At 40.4% G+C, this 22,812-nt stretch overlaps 1 protein-coding gene across 15 annotated transcripts in view; it reads left to right on the top strand.

Moving 5' to 3' along the window:
* The window catches only part of map4.L (microtubule associated protein 4 L homeolog), a 129,184-nt gene that overhangs the window by 36,087 nt on the left and 70,285 nt on the right, over window positions 1–22,812 (top strand). For 14 of the 15 annotated variants that reach the window (XM_018266382.2, XM_041565353.1, XM_041565355.1 and 11 more), the window contains 2 exon segments: window positions 8,984–9,196; window positions 12,815–12,883. In XM_018266382.2, the coding sequence (XP_018121871.1) occupies window positions 8,992–9,196; window positions 12,815–12,883 (274 nt within the window). In that variant the 5' untranslated portion in view covers window positions 8,984–8,991. 15 annotated transcript variants of the gene reach the window in all.

The raw sequence follows: 22,812 nt of genomic DNA, 5'->3' as shown, positions 1-22,812 counted from the left end.
CCATTTTCCCCCTTGCTGCAGCTACACGGTTCCCATCCCCATTCTCTCTCTTGCTGCAGCTACACAGTTCCCTTCCCCATTTCCCCCTTGCTGCAGTTACATGGTTCTCATCCCATTCTCTCTCTTGCTGCAGCTACATGGTTCCCATCCCCATTCTCCCTCTTGTTGCAGCTACACGGTTCCCATCAGGGCAGGCAGAGTATGGCACACACAGGGAACATAGGGCAGGCAGAGTATGGCACACACAGGGAGCATAGGAAAGGCAGAGTATGACATACACAGGGAACATAGGGAAGGTAGAGTATGACACACACACAGAGCATAGGACAGGCAGAGTATGACACACACAGGGAGCATAGGAAAGGCAGAGTATGACATACACACAGAGCATAGGGCAGGAAGAGTATGGCACACACACAGGGAGCATAGGGCATGAAGAGTATAGCTCCTAGCCATGAGGCGTAAGGGAGTCTGAAGAACCTTGCCCCCCGCCTGTACCTTTTGTGCTGGGGGGGGGGGTTCGGGGAAGACAGGGCTCATCCTAGCTGTGGCGAAGCTGAGCCCAACGACTCATGTTGTCGCCTGGCCTGGGACACTTGGTTATTGGAGCCCTTGCCTTCGGGTAGGACTCATGGGGGAGCACCTTGCACTCTGCACTTGAGCACTGTACTCCCGCTTTCAATAAAATGAAAAAAAATTATTGTCTTTCCTTCCTCTTTTGTGTGGCACATCATGTTAGGAAAGAAGGGGTACGGGTGGGATGTTTAGGAAATCCATAGTCATTGTATCAAATTAGATCCCTTAATAAGTGAGTAAACTGATTTATAAAAAAAAAATAAATAAATAAAAAAAAATGTATCCACTGCTTGTTGTCCTTACCACTCAAGAATAATCAACGTGTGTTTTCCATAGACTTTAACTGAATCTGGAGACGCAGATTCCACATTGCCTGACATGGTGTAACTTTTATGCTGGCGGCGTATATATATATATATAGCTGGGTGAAGGGTTAAATGTCTTAACTGTCACGTGACCTCCGTAATGAGCCTTAAAAGCTAAATATTTTATCTCCTGCCACTGATTAATCCATGGGAATGTGCACATCACACTTTGTACGAGTACATCTTTGCTTCCCGAGCTCTCTGCCTTTCTGTAATCCCATCTAAGAGGATTAAGGGCAAGTTATTTCAGTAGGTTTTATTCCGATTTTAACGGAGAATGAATGATTGCTGCAGATGCATCTCCTCTTCTGCAATATTAGTCTTTTGCTGATTCATCATGTTTAGCTGTCTGCTGCTGCTCTAGGCACAATTTATGCTTTTGGTTTAGTCAATAGTTCTTAAACCAAGGAAGAACATTTATAGAAATGATTATTGAGCCTTTGCTCTGTTTTTTGTCAGAATGTAATCCCCCCCACTGATGATTTTATTAGCTTTAAAGGTCAGATCATGGCACACTTACATGGGGGAATGAGGGCACCGATTTATAGGAATTTGGTCTGTAATTTGCACCTGAAACCAAACATAACCTGATTAATTGAAATGAATAAACTAGTCTTTTGAAGCAGGGAGCACCGTGGGGTGGAGTTGGGCAGGGCTGTGGGCAGAACATGGGTGGGACGTGAAAGGTGCGACCAGGCCCGGACTGGCAATCTGTGGGTTCTGGCAAATGCCAGAGGGGCTGCTATAAGGTGCCATAGAAAGTCACTATTTAGTGGGCTGTTTGGGCCTCTGTGTACCTGAAATGGCAGGGCCTCTTTTACGTCTCAGTCCGGACCTGGGTGTGACCAAGATTCCCAGTCCCACGGATCACTTTATACCTCCCTGCTGCTCAATAGTTCGATTGGACTCTTTGAATTGCGTAATTTTTATTATAATCTGGACATGAACATAAAGATTAGTGAACTGGCCTATTCTATCCTATTTATATAGATTTATTCAATGTGATCAACTGCTCTGCTGTGTCAGTTATGTCTAAGCTGTAAGACGCGCCGGGAGACTGCCCCCGTTTCCTACCTCCCGGCATGTCTTTCCTTGTCCTCTGCACAGACGCGCACTTCCGAGTAGGGGGCTAATGGCGCTGGCGTCTGCTCCTCAACGTTTGACGCCAAGCGTCGGGATGCTGAGCATCATGACGTCGCGTTTCGGTGCCGGATTTGAATTTTTGGCGCCAAATCCGCTTTAAAAGGCCAATTCTCCATTATGACAGTGCCCAAGCTGGCTTCTGTTTGCAGATCCTGCCGAAGCGTTCATACTGTGTTTAAATTCCTGGTTTTTGATTCCTGCCTGATTTTTTTTACTTCGATTCCTGACGCCTGCCTTGACCCTTTCACCCGATCTTCGACTACGTCTTGCCTATGCCTTGCCGGTACCTCGTTTTGGACTTATTACGCACTACTCCTTCCGCAGCAGAAATCCCGGGGGCCCCAAAACGGCGTCGGTGAACACTGGAATCCTCAGGGGTGCCTTGTGCATCCAAGTGTACCCAAGGCTTCTAAGGTTCCTAACAGACGAGTATCCTATATACTAACCGAAGGCCTATCTATGTCCCGAGTGGAGGGGAGGCAGATGCGCACGCAACTTCGGTTAGGATCTATGAGATGCGCGCGCAACTTCAGCCGAAAGACATAGATGCGGCCTTCGATTAGCAGATGTGCTGGAAGGTTAGGATCAGAACAGGTTAGGATCGGGGAGGCAGATGCGCTGGAAGGTTAGGATCTAGGGAGGCAGATGCGCTCACCGTCTCCTTCTGCCTCCCGCCGCCTCTTCTTTCCTGCTCACTCAGGCGGCGACCGCTGGAAGGTTAGGATCTAGGGAGGCAGATGCGCTCACCGTCACACTAGGGGAACCGGTTGCGTACCTGCACGAAAGTCTGTATAAGCGTCGGCCATCTTGCTACTCCTCTGCGACTTTGTCATCCGCCCACTGCCAAATCCGCCCACTGCCAAATCCGCCCACTAAAGTCTGTATAAGCGTCGGCCATCTTGCTACTCCTCTGCGCGTTTGTCATCCGCCCACTAAAGTCTGTATAAGCATCGGCCATCTTGCTACTCCTTTGCAAGTTTGTCTAATGGCGGCGCTAGCGTCACTCTAGGAGGGGAACCGGTTGCGTACCTGCACGAAAGTCTGTATAAGCGTCGGCCATCTTGCTACTCCTCTGTGAGTTTGTCATCCGCCCACTAAAGTCTGTATAAGCGTCGGCCATCTTGCTACTCCTTTGCAAGTTTGTCTAATGGCGGCGCTAGCGTCACTCTAGGAGGGGAACCGGTTGCGTACCTGCGTGGGTGGCCATTTTTAGCAAAACGGGCTATATTATCTCCAAAAAATATTGATGTTGACATGATAAACAACCAAGTGATTGCATTACTTCCTGGACAAAGCTGTGTCTTTCTGAGTACTGACTGTATTGATTCTGAAGACGAAAGTGAGAAACTTAACTTCCCATTAGAATATTTAAACACTATCAACAATGCTGGATTACCACAACACAATCTTATACTCAAAGTAGGAACAATAGTCATGCTGTTAAGAAACCTTAAGGGTAGGGGCACACGGCGCGATTTCGCCGCGATTCTGCGCTAAGCGAGTTGTCGCTGCGTTTTTTAAGCCGAAATAGCTTTGCTAACTTTGGCGCTGGCGTCAATGCAAATCGCGGCAAAATCGCTGCGCTAATTCACACGCGGCGATTCGTTTTCTATTGTCGTCCGAAGTTGCCTCGCTGAGCGTTTCCGGGCGACAGTAGAAAAAGAATCGCCGCGTGTGAATTAGCGCAGCGATTTCGCCGCGATTTGCATTGACGCCAGCGCCAAAGTTAGCAAAGCTATTTCGGCTTAAAAAACGCAGCGACAACTCGCCCAGCGCAGAATCGCGGCGAAATCGCGCCGTGTGCCCCTACCCTAACACTAAGCAAGGTTTATGTAACGGTACACGGTTGGTTGTGAAGAGCATGAGACAAAATGTTATCAAGGCAGAAGTGCTTACAGGATCCCATAGCGGTGATACTGTTTTGATTCCCAGAATTGACCTTACCAGTTCTGACCAGGAATTACCTTTTAAACTTAAACGACGACAATTCCCCATTAAGGCTGCATTTGCCATGACAATCAACAAATCACAAGGACAAACATTGGATAAAGTCGGCATTTACCTATCTGAGCCTGTGTTTGGTCATGGTCAACTTTATGTTGCATTTTCAAGAGTGCAGCGTTCATCTGATGTTAAAGTCAAGATTTTAAGTACAGCTCACCAGGGAGAACTCATTCAAGGACAGGAGAACATTTTCACAAAAAATGTTGTTTATAAAGAAATTTTTCAGTAACACTTTACTACCAATAAACTCAAAATTTAAGAATTCTAATAGCAGATAGGTAATAACAAGCAATAGGCACAGATTCACTCTACATCCCCACAAATTAGCGTCGCCAGTTGCTGCCTGGGGATGCCGAGTGAATCAGCACCCATCGCATTTTGCTGCCTCACTGTTGTTACCATTCTTTCATTAACGATTCTTTAGAGAATCGGGGGTTTACTGGTGTTACATAAGCAAAGGAAATACCAAAGGAAATAGAGCAGCACAGGAGCAGAGGGATAATCATAGTTGTGTATTTGGGAAATACAAGTATAGGACCTGTTAACAGAATACTTGGGACCTGGGGTTTTCTGCATAACGGATCTTTCTGTAATTTGTATCTTCATACCTTAAATCTACTGGAAAATCGATGTAAACCTTAAATAAACCCAATAGGCTGGTTTTGCTTCCAATGAGGATTAATTATATCTTAGTTGGGAATGAAGTACAAGCTACTGTTTAATTATTACACAGAAAAAGGAAATCATTATTAAAAATGTGGATTATTTGGGTAAAATGGAGTCCATGGGAGACGACCTTTCAGTGATTCAGAGCTTTTTGGATAACAGGTCTCTGGATACCTTTCCCATACCTGTACTGGGAGATTATTGAAGTCACTTTTATCCCTCCAGGATTGACACAACTTCAGGGTGCCAAAATATTTTGACAGTACAGAAAGAAAATAAAACTGGCCATACATAAGGAGATTTGTCCAATTCAGATAACCCACCAGTACACCCTGGCCTCTCACGTCAAACTTAGTCCGGTGCTCGGCAAAGGACATAGGTAAGAAGAGAAATTACCTGCACTAAGGACTGTAATGCAAGCGGGCCAAGCCCTGCGTGTTTATTGAACATAACGTTTCGGGGGCGTACCTCTTCGTCAGTCTGACTAAGGGGTACGCCCCCGAAACATTACGTTCCATAAACACGCAGGGCTTGGCCCGCTTGCATTACAGTCCTGAGTGCAGGTAATTTTTCTTACATACATTAGGAGAGCCACTCTTCCCGATATACTCACCTTGAATAGGGTGATATCTGGCCAATTCGATTGTGGGCTCTAGGGCCCAACGATCGAATCTTAATGAGAGGAATATGGCAGTTGTATAGAGGGCTGCATCAATGATCCAGTTTGGTCCTCAATCCGATGGGATTTTTAAACCCGACCAATCAGGTGGGCCCCATACACTGCCCAATAAACTGTCAGCTTATATCTGCCTGTGTATGGGGACCTTTACTCACATGGTGCTGAAATGAAAAGGGAACATTGACCATGATGTGGTGACTGGTTAGTTATTTAGATGTTCTGTCCCAATCCGTTTGGTTTGGAAACGTATTGAGTGACAGAGATCCTGCTCTGTATGTGTAATCTGGCCCGTCACTATGTATTTATAGTTTTCCCACTCACTGCTGTCATTTACTTCCCTCTCTTCCTACTATCCCCTAGCAATAAGGTACATCATATTATTATATTACAAAAACACCCACATAGTTTGCAGCACATTTATTTATACCTCTGTGTATTATAACCACTGTTTGTGAATATGCAAGAGATTTGGGTTCCTTGTGGATTTTGAAATAGGTTATTTGAAGTTAAGTCATGCAAAGTGCAGCGGTTTAACTCATGGAAACAATGCTTTTTTAAAATTTTTTTTACTGTGTTACAACTTTGTCTGGCAGTTCCTTCTACAACCTGTGTGTATTAATAGACAGTTAAAGGGATTGGTCACCTTCCAAACACTTCTTTTCAGTTCAATTGTTTTCAGATTGTTCCCCAGAAATTAATTTCCATTTTTTTTTTTTTTCAAAATTTAACGGATAAAGTAAACCTTTAAAATAAATGAATGTAAAATTGATAAGGGGGCTATTCTAAGCACTTTTGCCATTTACATTCTTTATTTATTTTCTAATTATTCCAAGATATTAAGGGATACATTTACTGTTAATATGAATGGATTTTGTTACAATCGCCACCTGCTGGTCATCTGACCAGTCTGACCAGCAAGTAGTCAAGGAAGTTGTCAGGAGAAAGAAAGAGGCTGATGTTCTTCTGCTTAGGAATAAAATTAGAAACCTTTCTCACATCTTTCCTAAGCAGAAGAACATCAGAGCAGCCTCTTTCTTTCTCCTGACAACTTCCTTGACTACTTGCTGGTCAGACTGGTGGGAAACTGACCAGCAGGTGGTGCTGTTGTAACAAAATTCATTCATAGTAACAGTACATGTATCCCTTAATATCTTGGAATAAAAAGAAAATACATAAAGAATGTCAATTGCAAAAGTTCTTAGAATAGCCCCCTCATCAATTTTACATTCACTTATTTGAAAGGTTTACTTATCCTTTATTGATGTCCCTGTCTCTAGTGTTTTGAGTCTGGCAGCTCAGTAATTCAGGTGCAGATTCTGTTACAATTTTGCATTTATACAATAATTAGTTGATCCATTTCTCAGCAGCATCTCTGGAGTATTAGCAACTATTGTATCAATTCTAACAGTTGCTTTTAAAGGAGATATTTCATATAACCGTCATATTTAGATATATTACTCAAACTTCCTCAAAAACATGTAATGATGCAGAAAGAAAAATGTTTTGAAAGCATTTAACCTCCAAAAACTGCCATTATATCAGAGCTGCAGAGAGATCTTTACAGGTCAGAAGCTAGGCTGAAATGAGGAGTAGGAGTGTCTCTTCAATCTCCCACAGGAAGTGGTCACAGCACTGACGGACAGGCTGAAATCTGTAGGGAAACCCCCTCCCCTCCCACCCTCTGTCCTGTGTGTTCCCAGCCTGCAGATAACGCTGCTGCCTGATCATTCACTTATTACAATATTCCTGTTACATGCTCAACATAAAGCAATAGATGGTGATGAAACTGTAATAGTAATGTAATATTTATATTTTATTTCATTTAAAGTACAACAGTATGCTCCTGTGTTCCACAGCAAATAGGCATCAGTCACAAATGTCCCTGCCCAGCTGGACATAATCTATAGTCCATGATACATTGTTATACACTATGCAACTCTGTCTTTATTACTTTATAAACATTAGTATTTACTCTTTTGATATTCCAGAACAACAGCTGTAGGTTTGTTTATGGAATAAATGCAGCAGTTCTGGAACCATTTATGATCAGGTGCAGGGAGTTGCAAGGGAATAAATGCAGCTGTTGTAAGACAATTTATGATCAGGTGCAGGGAGTTGCAAGGGAATAAATGCAGCTGTTCTGAAACAATTTATGATCAGGTGCAGGGAGTTGCAAGGGAATAAGTGCAGCTGATGTTCTCGGGTTGTATAACATATAATAACAGATGCGGCGAGTTACAAAGGAAAACCCAAAATATGTTGATTGCTTTTTGTATACAGCATAATACTGTGTAGAAAATTACTATGGTATTTACACTAACTCCTGATACACATTGCCCCCAGAAAAGAATAACATGCTTTTAGTAGCAGATTATATTTTTTATATTTTATATGTACAGCACTTTGCTTTTCTTTTTTTCCCAGTCATAGCAGGGCAAGGGAGAGGAACAAGCAGAGAAGGGAGGAGGGGTTAAATGAACAGGGCAGAGGAGGGGTTAAATGAACAGGGCAGAGGAGGGAGAGAAATGAACAGGGCAGAGGAGGGAGAGAAATGAACAGGGCAGAGGAGGGGTTAAATGAACAGGGCAGAGGAGGGGTTAAATGAACAGGGCAGAGGAGGGGTTAAATGAACAGGGCAGAGGAGGGGTTAAATGAACAGGGCAGAGGAGGGGTTAAATGAACAGGGCAGAGGAGGGGTTAAATGAACAGGGCAGAGGAGGGGTTAAATGAACAGGGCAGAGGAGGGGTTAAATGAACAGGGCAGAGGAGGGGTTAAATGAACAGGGCAGAGGAGGGGTTAAATGAACAGGGCAGAGGAGGGGTTAAATGAACAGGGCAGAGGAGGGGTTAAATGAACAGGGCAAAGAGGGAGAGAAACGAACAGGGCAAAGAGGGAGAGAAACGAACAGTGCAGGGATGGGGGCAAATGAGAGGGTGGGAGAACAGGGCAGAGAGGGGGATAAATGAACAGGGTAGAGAGGGAGAGAAATAAACACTGCAGGGAGGGGGGAAAAAACAGGACAGAGAGGGATAGAAAGGAGCAGTTTAGGGAAAGGAAAGGGTGATCTGATGTCTGCAGAGAGTGTGACATCACAAACACGCCCACTCCTCCCTCATTGGCTGTTTCTCTGTAATTTATGCAGAAGGTGCCGGTGGCTCTAGAGCCTGATACTGGAGCCTGCTGGACAGGAAGTTGCAAAGGGGGAGGACTGAGCACAATTTTCAAGATAATACGGTTTTGGATCCAAAAGGTATTTCAATAAAAATAATTTCTTCTATTTTACATAAATTTATGTATAAATTTATGCTAAATGTCCCCTTTAATGAAACTCTGGGATTCTGCTCAGCAGGGAAAAACAGAAGAAATATATCAATTTAGATCAGTTTACAGGTTCGACCTGTCTCATCCATACTACATTGTGCTTTTGTCGGTATAATTTATTATTAGAGTTAAGAGTTTGCATACACAAATGCGTGTGTCTGACTTATGTGTCCTGTGCACTTTTCTGTCCAGTTGCACTTAGTTTTCTTTGTACCACTCTCTCTCCAGGGTAGAGAATGGCGGACCTTGGACAAAACTTCAGCCTTCAGGATGCCATGACAGATGGGCCAGCTGAGATTGAATCAGAAGTCAAGCAGGATTTTATAACCTCTCTAGAAAACGAGAAATTTGACGATGAAGTCGGCGAGACCTGCGACAAGTCCAACTATGTTCCTCTGTTGGACGATGATGATGTAAAGGAACCAAAGAACAAATCAGAACGTGAGTTTCTAATGGGGTGAAAGGAATTCTGTGACAGCTGTGTATATAATATATAAAATAAGGTTCCATGTGTACAGATCATAGCTTTCCACTCTACATCCACTCACTCATCCTCCAGTGCTGATGTACAGATTGAAGCAGACCATGCTCTTGGCATAGAGCTTCATTGTGCAGCTCTGTAGTGCATCTAAACTGCTGCTGAGCTAAACTTACAGATACCACCCATCATTCCATATGTTTTACATTTTGTCAGACTGTAATCAGATGGACTAACGGACAATATGACATTATCAAAGCTTCCATTGAACAAAATAAGGATTGATAACTAGGATTGATAACTATAGTATGTTGCTTTATCTACTTGCTCTTTTGGCATAGATTGGTGATGGTTAATTGTAGGCCAAATCCTTCTGCCCAGCCGAACAGAATCCTAATTTGCATATGCAAATTAGGGGCGCGGAGGGAAATCACATGACTTTTTGTCAGAAAACAAGGAAGTAAAAAATGGTTTCCCCTTCCCACCCCTAATTTGCATATGCAAATTAGGATTCGGTTCGGTATTCGCCGAATCTTTAGCAAACGATTCGGGGGTTCGGCCGAATCCCAAATAGTGGATTCGTTGCATCCCTAAAATTTTCAGGTATGTCTGATGTCTGCATAAATCAGCATAGGGAAGTATGTTCCCCCAGAAAAGGTGAACTGGATGACTGCAATTAACTGTTGTCACATTTCATATTAATTCCTCATTTTCAACATGAAACTGCTCTTCCCTGCAGGAGCAACCACAATTGCTTGCTATAGTTGACAGCAGAGCCCCTAGTGGATGTAAACTGAAATTGCTGTTTCAGCATTAGGGCTTAAATGGGTCCCGTCACCTGAAAAAATTATTCCAAATCCTATTTTATCACGTTAGTCAAACAAAATGAACTTTAATTACACTATATAAATTATTAGAATATTGTTTCCTCCAGTCTGGGAATTCAAAATTATAACAAGCAGGCAGGAGCCATTTTGTGGACACTGTTATTAAGACAAGTCTTGTATCATCTCAGAATCTTGTTTGTGCACCAGAATGGGGGACCTGATGTCCATCCCCATGTCCTGGTTACACAATTTATCAAAAAAAATGTTTTCTTCTGATTTTTAAGGTTAACAAAGTCCGACCAAACTAGAATCCATGATTTGACCTAACTTATCACAATAAAAACTTGATAAAATCGGTTTGGAAAAAAAAAAAAACGCCAAAAATTTGTGTTTTTGGGAAAAAACTTAATTTTTCAGGTTTTATGCCCGGAACACTCTTAATTTTTTCTGAAATTGCTTAAAACCCCCTGCATTTTTTGGATTTTTGGCCTAAACTGAGCCTCTTCAAATTTAAAATGGAACATCTAGCCTCTGGGTATAGTAAATCACGAAACATTCTATTTTTTTTCCTCTAAAAATTTGTGCTTTCTAGTAAAAAAAACTCAAATTTTTAGTGATTTTTGCATTGTCTGAATGGAAAGTAAAAGTAATCGCCTGCCCGTCTTTATGCCTAAGGCATAGAGGAGGGGCAGGCAATATTTGATTGACAGCTGAGATTTTTACATGAGTTTACAACAGCTTTAATAAAAAAAAGAATTTGGATTTCATGTTTAATTTAAAAAAATGACTTTTATTATACATCTTTTTGTGTCAAGTCCACTTTAAGGGACTAGTTCACCTTTAAGTTACTATGTTACATGATGGACAATTTTAAGTAACTTTTCAATGGTCTTAATTTTTTTTTTTTATAGTTTTTGAATGATTTGCCTTCTGATGGTTTTTACTGACCCCATCTAAAAACAAATGCTCTGTAAGGCTACAAATGTATTGTTATTGCTACTTTTTATTCCTCATCTTTCTATTCAGGCCTCTCCTATTCTGCCTCTCGTTCAATCAAAGCATGGTTGCTAGGGTAACTTGGACCCTAGCAACCATATTGCTGACATTGCAAACTGGAGAGCTGCTGAATAAAAAACTAAATAACTCAAAAACCACAAGTAAAAATGAAAACCAACTGCAACTTGTCTCTGAATATTACTCTCTACATCATACAAAAAGTTAATTCAAACCCCTTTAAGCATTTTCTTGCTTTGACATCGCTTAGGGCTTGTCCATGTGCTGGAGGGTTACTGTTCCTTGTTTCCTTTTAAACTAATGGATAATTAAAGAAGCAGCTAGAAATGTTGTATAGTACGTTTTGTGCTTCTGTACCAGCTCAAGGCAATTGCAGCCCTTTAGCAGTAAAGATCTGTGTCTCCACAGATGCCCCAGTAGCTCCCCATCTTCTTTTCTGCTGATTCACTGCACATGCTCTGTGCTGCTGTCACTTACTGAGCTTAGGGACCAACTCACAATATACAGTACACATAGAATAGAAATGTCACAATATAAGGCTGATTAGTAATTAATACGGATAATTACTACATGGCAGCACAGAATCCATTGCAGTTAGCATCAGAATTTAATAATAAGCCCTGTAGCATCAGCTTATATTACAGACCAACCTAATTTTCTGCTTCATAATTAGTGACAACCCCTAAGCTTAGCTTCTCAACAGCATAACTCCCAACTGTCCCGTTTTTAGAGGGACAGTCCCTCTTTTGACAGCTCAAACTGCAGTCCCTCATTTGTACTGGAAAGTCAGTTTTTCTCTGCGCTGAACAGCCAGGAAAAGAAACAAAGTTTCTAACTTAATTGGCTTTTGGCAGAGAGCCCAGAACAGCCAAAACAGAAGCTAAGATAGATTTGTAACAATTAAATGTATCTAGATAAGCAATCTATATAAGTAATTGTAACAATATAAGATAACAGGTCCCTTTGAAAAAGTTACTCACAGCTTAAAGGGCAATTCACCTTCATTAGCAAAACTGTAGAAACCCACAGAAATATGGTCAAACTTTTATAACCTGCTAAATTTTGTAAAATTAACATGGTAATTAGGGGGTGTGGTCACAAAAATGGGCGTGGTCAAAAATATTTTGCCAGGCTACGCATGGCAACTTTTTTGTCCCTCTTTTTATTTCCAAAATGTTGGGAGGTATGCAACAGCCAATCAGACACTTTCCAAGATGGTGACCCCCTGTGACAAGTTTGAAGCCCTGGATCATTGCTGCTATTGACAAGCTCAAACTTTAGCCTCATGCAATAAGTTCACTATATAGAATATGCCATTTTTACCCATATTCAATTCTAGGGTTTAGTTCTCTTTTAAAGGCTTTCTCAGTCTGCCCTTTGTATAGCTGGGTCAAGGCTGAGCGCAAGCAGCTCAAATAATGTCCTTGGCTTGCACAAAGCTTTTACAAAGAGATCGCATGTATCTAGGCCAGCATATATGTTCTTATTACTGAGCCCATTTCAGCAAGAATAGCTCAGGTCCATAGCATGTACAATCACTGTTGATCCTTTGTAGCCCAAACATGAGCTCTTTCTCATTATTATATGTGCAGGTACACCATCACTACAACAAAAATTTTTTAGTACACGTAATGAGAACTGGTTTGGTATTTGATCTCTCTGTATACTAGAGTAGTTTTATTGTTTTATTGTACTCCAAGTTATTGTTTACAATCCTGTAACAAAAACCTGTTGTTGCAGGTTCTGCTGCACCTCATGACTCAATTATGGAGAATGGGGAACACAACCTTGGAGAAAATGAAGTCACAGGTGAGATGAGTTTTCTCTTTTTCGTACATTTTCAAAAAAGTTATATTCATTTTTTTCTCTGTATGTCTCTGGCAAGATGGGAAGGCACTGATTTAAAGGGCCACTAACTATTCCTTTTTATTTTCTTTATTTTTATATACGGTACAGTTATTTCTGTACTTTCCTGTCAAGGTGCAGTTTCAGTCTTGATTTTTCAGTCTTTGATTGTTTTTGGGTTTTCTTGCCAATTCATTATCACTCTCTATAGTCCTCATGAAATGTTATAATCCTCTTAGAAGGACCCAGCACGGGGCTTGGAGAAGCAAACATGTCTGGGAGCGGAATATTTTAGAGCGATATTTCATTAGCAGGGAATGTACTTTAAGTTTAGCCTGTAGCCTGGCACAGGTTCCCCCACACCCCCAAGCACTGTTTTGCAGGAACAGATCACTACAGCCCATACAGAAAAATAACAAGACTATGACCATGTAATTATTCCTCTGTATAAAGCAAAGTTCAGTAGGAACAGCCCCCTAAGTTTGCTCATACTCTGTACAGAGAGATCCCATAAAACTATGGCAGCATAGGTATTCCCCTGTACTAAGCACAATTCAGCAGGAACAGTCCCCTAAGTTTGCTCATAGTCTGTACAGAGAGATCCCATAAAACTATGGCAGCATAGGTATCCCCTGTACTAAGCACAATTCAGCAGGAACAGTCCCCTAAGTTTGCTCATAGTCTGTACAGAGAGATCCCATAAAACTATGGCAGCATAGGTATCCCCTGTACTAAGCACAATTCAGCAGGAACAGTCCCCTAAGTTTGCTCATAGTCTGTACAGAGAGATCCCATAAAACTATGGCAGCATAGGTATTCCCTGTACTAAACATGGTATAAGAGGACATCTTTATATTATATATATATTATGGCATCTCCAGTGCCTTTTTTATGTGCTCAGAACCATTGTTCAGTTAGGCTGCAAAGTTTTAAGATTTAGTTTGGTAACCTGGATTAAAACACAAGCAAGGTCTTATTCTATCTTTGATGCCGGATGTCATTATTTTAGAACACTGCAAAGCTGAGTGATATAATTCATTATTCATAGACCTGTACAGGGTCTGATGGAATGCAGTGCCCTCCGTTGTATACCTGCAGTAATAATGTGCTCTTCATATAGATGAGGGGAACTAGTGTCTCCATGGAAGCCATTCCCGTGTAATGTATTATGTGGGGCATATTTCAGCAATTCTAGTAGTAGAGCAAAACGAATTTCCGTGTGTTCACAAGACTCCCATGGGAAATAAAGAGGTAAATAACTTTGCCAAGGACATTGCTAGGATTTCTGAATTGTATATGGCATTTTCTCTTTACTTTACCATGGATGCAACTTGTATTTGTGCTAATGTATAATATTGAATGACATTCACTGAAAGGTGCTATGACTTTGTATTGGCTTTGGCCTCTTTGGAATTGGCTGACTCTTTACCTACAAGAGATTGACCAAAAGTCTTTCATGTGACCATGAAGAGCAAAGCTTGGGGAGCAGAAATATATGCAGCCCCCCCCCCCCAAGTTTCTTCCGATTAACATAGAGTAGAAAAGATATCTGCACTGATGTAAATATGGAGAATATTAATTTATTAGTATTAGTGAATGTAGTGATTGCAACTCCAGGATATTCCCCCTCGGGTATTTCCTACCAAGCTTCTGTTTCATCCACCATAGATCCTTATGGTTTCATTGTGTCAAATCACTGTACAGGCATGGGACCTATTATCCAGAATGTTCGGGACCTGGTGTTTTCTGGATAAGATATTTCCATAATTTGGATCTTCATGCCTTAAGTCTACTAGAAAATCATGTAAACATGAAATAAACCCAATAGGCTGGTTCTGCTTCCAATAAGGATTAATTATTTCTTAGTTGGGATCAAGTACAAGCTACCGTTTTATTATTACACAGAAAAAGGAAATAATTTTTAAATGTAGTCTATGGGACACAGTCTTTCCGGATAATGGGTCTCCGGATAACTGATCTCATGCCTGTATTTACATCACATTTTACATTGGTTAATGTACTGAACTACCCCACTGCTACTTTATTTTAACTGTGCAGGAGTATGACTTTTTTTTTAACATTAGTATTTTTCTCTCCTGCTGGGGGCAGCCAAACCTTAAATTTGAAATTTGTATAGTTCCCATATGCCCAGCTGTGATCATTGGATTGATATGTATTAGAGGGGGAGAGACGCATTTTAATACAATTCATATGTTTTATTCAAATTTCAATTTCCTTGTCTAAAGGACATATTAAGCATACATTTACCTACCATGCATATAATATTGGCATATCTTCCTCACGCAAGCCACATAATTTGTACTGCATATTCCCCCTCCATGTGCCAGCTCAATCACATTTTCCTAAAACAAATAGCAGCTGTCACTCGGTGGCCATTTTCCATCTTCAGTAACATTGAGACACGTATGCTGTGAAATTCCATGCAATGTAGAATGCAGGTTTACACAGGCACAACATACTTAGATAAAAAATTATGATGAGGTTGAGCACTGTAATGGTTAAGCTGAGCTCAGGAGAGGTGGTTAGGAGAAAATAGGATGACAACTAGAGCAGAGTTTCTATGGGAACCAGTAATGCTATTTCTTCATTGGCTGTTAGACTGAAGGGTGTGTTTAGCAATCTGAGCTGAGAAGAACTGAGCATGCTCATAACCCAACAGCCAAAACAAATTCCTGAGGGAGTGGGTAAGAGGAGGAGAAGGATTTCGAAGTGATTAAGGGGATGCTGCAGCCTTACTTACTTTTCAACAACCAGAGTGGCAGGTATCTAAAGATGTCAAGGAGGCTGTTCAAAGATTAGATTTTTGTGGAGGGGGTTTACATGTTCTTTAAGTGTTAAATATAACTACAATTAAATTTCAGTGAGGAAATAAATGTGCATATTCCCTGGAGAATGTTTACTCTTGGCTAATGTCTATCCCTGGAGTGTTTTCTGCACAAATATATTTTGTACTGAAATAATTCTCCCTCTTGATACTCCTTCCTTCCATCTGCTGCTTGCAAGTGGGCTGCTATAGCTGTACCCTAGTCACTAAGGTTGGCACACATACTTTCCCATACACTATTGTTTCTATAACAGATGTTTGTTTGTCCCCATGTTGCCTGCTATTTTACTCCCATGTCCCTTCACGGAAATATGAGCTGACAAATTAAATTGACCTTTTAGCTGGGCAGAACGAAATTCCAAAACTTGAGGTTCCTACACCTCCCAGGAAGATTGTTTGGTTTTTATTTTTTCATTTTGTTTATCTGTGTCTCTGTTATATATACATGTGTTTGTGAAGATATGGTTTGTATGAGAATTCTATCTATCTATCTATCTATCTATCTATCTATCTATCTATCTATCTATCTATCTATCTATCTATCTATCTATCTATCTATCTATCTATCTATCTATCTATCTATCTATATATCTATATCTATATCTATCTATATATCTATATCTATATCTATATCTATCTATATATATATATCTATCTATATATATATATATATATCTATATATCTATATATATATATCTATATCTCTATATCTATATATCTATATATCTATATATCTATATATCTATATATCTATATATCTATATCTATATCTATATATCTATATCTATATCTATATATCTATATCTATATATCTATATATCTATATATCTATATCTATATATCTATCTATCTATATCTATCTCTCTCTCTCTCTCTCTCTCTCTCTCTCTCTCTCTCTCTCTCTCTCTCTCTCTCTCTCTCTCTCTCTCTCTCTCTCTCTCTCTCTCTCTCTCTCTCTCTCTCTCTCTCTCTCTCTCTCTCTCTCTCTCTCTCTCTCTCTCTCTCTCTCTCTCTCTCTCTCTCTCTCTATAGGCTGGATTAGGAGAGGTACATGAACCATGTTGCTGGTTTCTCTTACCTTTTTTTCTCCTGGGTTTTTACCCACAAGTGCACCCACCCCGCATGAAATATTTGCAAGCTGCATTTTACCAGTTTTATTATAACTGAGTGCAATATTGAAACCTATAGCAAGCCTTGCCTAATGTAACATCAGGATTCCATTGGGATTCCTCATTTCGAGCCTTCAGTTCTTTAGTAACATTGCTGGGCATGAGATGTATACATGCCTACACGCTGCAGCCAATGCAGCAGAAATCAGATTTAATTTGTTTGGAATTATATAGGCCAGGGTTCCCAGGAGCCCCTCGCTCTCCTTCTGTTGGGCCGCATAGCTATTCAATTGCAACCTGCTCTCCCTCCCTCTCTCTCTGCCCAGGCTCCTTTTGGCATCACACTTCTCATTACTGATGTGCCCCTAGGGAAGTCAAATGGTAGGGCTGCTGTCCCATGTCACAATATACAGTAGCAAGTGCAACTTGTGAGAGAGGCTGCTCTTGTGTACCTGTAGCGGCTGATAAATTATTCTCTGTTGCCTGAAGCCTTAAAGAATTAGTAAACCTTTGAAATAATTGAATGTAAAATTGATGACGGGGCGCTTTTGTAATTTCCATTCATTATTTATTTTTTTTATTCAAAGATATTAAGGGATACACGTACTGTAAATATGAATGAATTGTGTTACAACAGAGCCACCTGCTGGTCAGTTTCCCAGCAGTCTGACCAGCAAGTAGTCAAGGAAGTTGTCAGGAGAAAGAAAGAGGCTGATGTTCTTCTGCTTGGGAAAGATGTGAGAGGTTTTTAATTTGATTCCTAAGTAGAAGAACATCAGAGCAGCCTCTTTCTTTCTCCTGACTACTTTGACTGGTGGGAAACTGGCAAAGTCGCCCAACAAGGGGTTATTTACCCGATATACCCACATTGAGGTGGGCGATATCGGGCTGATCCGATCATGGGCCCTAGGGCCCAATGATCGGATCATAATGCATCCGATACATGCGGTCAGTTTGCAGGAACACAAACGCACAGATGCGGCTGCAATCTGGCAAGATTTTTTAACCTGTCCGATCAAGATCGAAAGTCGGCCAGATATCGATCGGGGAAGCCCGTCCGATGGCCCCACTTGATCTGTCTGCAGCTTTTATTGCCCGTTGTATGGGGGGGGGGGCTTTAAGCTGGCCATAGACATGTGGATTTTAGTCTCATATCCAACGAACGATCGTATGTCGCGATCTTCCAATCTGCAACTAACCATTCAGATTAAATAAAGTAGTAAAAGAGCAAATCAGACTATGTTCTAGGCAAGACGGCAATAGTATGGAAGTTATGTCTGACAAATAGAAGTGACCGTCACCAATTGATATGGTCAAATAGGCAATACATGCAGAGATATTATCGTTAGCCAACAGAACCCTTCTAACCTGTCCTATTGAATATCAACCATGATACGAAAAATGTCGGGACAGCCAACACACTGTCTGGAAATCATATGAAACTAATTTTCTTGCGACTTCTTACTTTGCATCAAAAGGCAGCTTAAAGGAATACTGTCATTTTTTCAAAATGAAACAATATAAGTAAATGGAGGGCACACCTAGTTCCAATAAACATAGGCAAATATTAAATATGAGGTGCACAACAAACCATGAGTCGCCCCTACCGAGCGACCAAATATAACAAGTACAGAAAATTGGGTCTGCACACTCAAAAGGAATTTTCGACTCAGGTGGTGAAATTTAAGATATGCTTTACTTAATAAAAACAGACAATGACATCGTCATCACAGCGAACAAAAAACATTTCACATTGTCATAATATACATACCACCCTTAAGTACAGAGAAGGCAGACAAGGGAATACAAGTAGCGGATACACCTGCCTAAATGAGAATGACCCCAACGTTTCGGCAAAATAGCCTTTGTCAAGGGGATTCTGCTGCTCCAGCAGAATTCTGTACTGAAATACATTTCTCAAAAGAGCAAACTGATTATTTTTATATTCAATTTTGAAATCTGACTTGGGGCTAGACATATTGTCAATTTCCCAGCTGCTCTGATAAACTTCAATCACTCTTTACTGCTGTACTGCAAGTTGGAGTGATATCACCCCCTTACTTTTTCCCCCCAGCAGCCAAACAAAAGAACAATGGGAAGGTAATCAGCTCCCTAACACAAGATAACAGCTGCCTGGTAGATCTAAGAACAACACTCAATAGTAAAATCCAGGTCCCACTGAGACACATTCAGTTACATTGAGAAGGAAAAACAGCAGCCTGTCAGAAAGCATTTCTCTCCTAAAGTGCTGGCACAAATCACATGACCAGGGGCAGCTGGGAAATTGACAAAATGTCTAGCCCCATGTCAGATTTCAAAATTGAATATAAAAAAACCTGTTTGCTCTTTTGAGAAATGGATTTCAGTGCAGAATTCTGCTGGAGTAGCACTATTAACTGATGTGTTTTGAAAAAAACATGTTTTCCGATGACAGGATCCCTTTAAGATAGTAGCGCATGATGCTCATATGAATTGGCATTGAAATATTCCATGTAAAAGTAATCTGGGATTTTCATGCACAGGCAAGATCACAGTAAGAAATCAGATGGCACATGCTGGAGCAATTGTGCTAAATCCTTATTATGATTTATTGAGATCTCAAAGTTTCTGAGGTACAACCTCCTTTCTCAAGTGCTCCCTACCTCAGAAATGTTGACATGAATTGCTGAAACATTTTTGCTCAGCAGAGTTTCTATATTGAGCATCACAATGTATTGCACACAGAATCTTGTATTTTATTTATTGAAAATCACAGGAAGTCCTCTTTTCTGCAGCACTTTATTCTCTAACTTTCTTCTTTCCATGAACATGTAGGCAACTGACCTTTGTGTGAAACTGATATGGTGACTGTTTTACTAACTACTTATGCTTCTGCCTCTCTTCCTCCCTTTCTGATTTCCCCTGATCTGCTCCCTTCCCTTTCTTTTTCCCTACTAGAATCCTAGAATCTTTCTCCTCACACTGGAACTCCCAAACTTTGCTTCCAACACGTCCAGCACTTGGACATTAGTGCCTAGAAGAACTAAAGGCTAGCTCTGCTGATGGCTTCTCCACCTCCTTCCTCTTCCTCACTCTCTATGCACTGCAGTGTTTGCTGAAACCCTCCGTGTAAGCACAAATAGCCTGATTTCCAGTCTTTTATCATCTCCCACCATTAAATGCTCATTTTCATATACTACATTGTTTCATAAATTTGATTATATTCTACCTATTCAATGGAAGATTGGAGATGTAACATTAAATTCATTGTGCTTTCGTGAGAGGTGGATCTACCATTGGCTGCAGTATGCTCCCTTGTTCCTTGATGCTGAAGAACATTCCTGACCTGCTGCCGCCCTTCCTACTCTTAGAGCCAGTGTTTGCAGATATTTGGGATTTTATTAGAAACTCCTATCTTTACCCGCTGATCTTTATTTCAAAGTGGTGCCAGGTTTCTTGGTGCCCCTAACTGTACTGCTATTACCATACTAATGCATTAGCCAATAGTTCACCTTTCTTTTTAGAGCTCTGCTTGTAACAATCACTAAATAAACATTTTAACAACTAACTTAAACCTCTGATGTTCTGGTATGTCTGTTTGTGCAGCGCCTACCTCATGCCATGGAAGTACTTCAACTGTTAAATCTATTGGTGCAAATGCAGCTGAAAACGTAGAAGCCTGTTAAGTTACATTATCAGCCAGAGAAAACATTTTTTCTTATAATTTGACGAAGAGTTTAAAGTGGACCTGTCACCCAGACATAATAAGCTGTATAATAAGTCCTTTTCAAATTAAACATGAAATCCAAAATTCTTTTTTGATTAAAGCTTTCATAACTCCTTTAAAATCTCAGCTGTCAATCAAATGTTGCCTGCCCCTCCTCTATGAGGCGGAGCAAGCAATTACTTTCACTTTCCATTCAACACTTACTAGATGTCCCTGCTCTCCCCACATTCCCCCTGTCTCTTTAACATTTAATTGTGCAGCCAGGACATGGAGATGGACATCAGGTCCCCCATTCTGGTGCACAAACAAGATTTTGAGATGATGTAAGGTTTAATAACGGTGTCCCCAAAATGGCTCCTGCCTGTTTTCTGTAATTATTAATTCCCAGATCGAAGGAAACAAGATTCAAATAATTAATATAGTGTAATTGAAGTTTATTTTGCTTGACTAATGTGTTAAAATAGGGTTTGTAATAATTTTTTTTTGGATGAGAGTTCCCCTTTAACGGCAGTGGACCAATTTTGGGGTTCAAATCACTGGTTGTTGGCCCTCTTTGCTTAGTATTACAGTCATGTTAAATGAGTGGTTGAGCTTTCCAAGTCAAATCGAGCTTAACCTGGTTATTTAACTCCAGAGGTCTTCTGTAGCCCCATTGGAGATTCAATGAATACCACACTGCATACAAATATTGAAGGTTCTGTATATCACCCAGTGTGCTTTTTAGGATAAAAGTTCAACAATTCAGGGAGTCCTTTGACATATATTCAGTGGGAGAATATTCAATTATTTAGCCCACCTTCAGCCAGCAAGCTCCGCACTTTTAGCTGCTCAGAGAGGAACCAATCACATAGTGAGAATACCTGGTGTGACATTTAGTATTAAAGAGGTACAGTACCTTAAAGTTATCCAGAAAGCTTGGAATTACTGGAAGGCCACCTGCCGGTGAGTACATTTCAGATAAATATTTCACATTTTTAAAACGGATTTCTTTTTTCTCTTTAATAATAATAATGATGATGATGATGATGATGATGATGATGATGATGATGATGATGATAATAATAATAATAAATGCCACCAACTAAGATATATGCATTCTTATTGGAAGCAAAGCAATCCTAATGTATAAATGATTTTTAGCAGACTAAGTGTGGACATCCAAATTACAGAAAGATGCCTTATCTGGAAAACCCCAGGTCCCAAGCATTCAGGGTTACAGGTCCAATACCTATACTAGCTAGGAACAGTAAATAGGCTGTGCAAAATATGTTTTCAATACAGTTTTGTATAAAGGCTGGAGTGACTGCAGCTCTCTGGGTTTCCACTGGTTGATTACCTCTCACTAACCAATCAGTGACTTTAGGTGGGGAGCATATGGGTCACAACTGTTGCTTTTCAATCTGAGCTGAATGCTGAGGATCAAAATTAACCTTGCTGAACAATTATGTCCTAAGTGGCCTCCCTTCAATTCGCTGACTAAGCGTTAGCTGAAAAAGCAGGAAATTTGTGGCTAACTAATTATAATTTGCACAGCTTATTTATTTAACCAGTTTTTATTTTTACACTGAACTGGGCCAGTAAAAATGCACTGCTTGGGCCCACCTACTACTGCTACTACTCCTATTTAAGAACATTATAACACTGTTGTATATCAAGAACCATAAGTTGAGTGGCTTTTAGCTTGAACTCCTTATTGACCTGCCTACTAAAATGTGTGTGTGTGAATGATTTTCTTATTGCAGCATGTATTCCTTCCACATAAAGCACCAATATAATACCTTTGCCCAACATGAGCACAATTAATTAGGTTGTATTTAAATGTATTCTGCTTGCTCTTTTAATTAAAACATATATATATATATATATATATATATATATATATATATATATATATATATATATATATATATATATAGTTTATTTAAATAAAGATAATAAGCTCTGTATAAACAACCCCATCCCTTTTACTAAAGCTATAGCCTTAGTAAAGCTTTAATATACAAAAGGAACCATAGATGTAGTTTTAGCAATTATTCAGTCTCGATTATCTGCGTCAGCCACGAAAATTGCCAAAACGGTGAATAACTCAATAACCACAAATAACAAAAAATGGAAACCAATTGCAAATTGTCTCAGAATATCATTCTCTACATCAGGGTCCCCAACCTTTTTTACCTGTGAGCCACATTCAAAAATAAAAAGAATTGGGGTGCAACACATGCATGCAAAGTG

This window comes from Xenopus laevis, chromosome 6L (assembly GCF_017654675.1).
Source record: "Xenopus laevis strain J_2021 chromosome 6L, Xenopus_laevis_v10.1, whole genome shotgun sequence".
Classification (NCBI taxonomy): Eukaryota; Metazoa; Chordata; class Amphibia; order Anura; family Pipidae; genus Xenopus; species Xenopus laevis.
The sequence above is the reverse complement of the archived record's forward strand: the minus strand, read 5'-3'. Positions and strand labels throughout refer to the sequence as shown.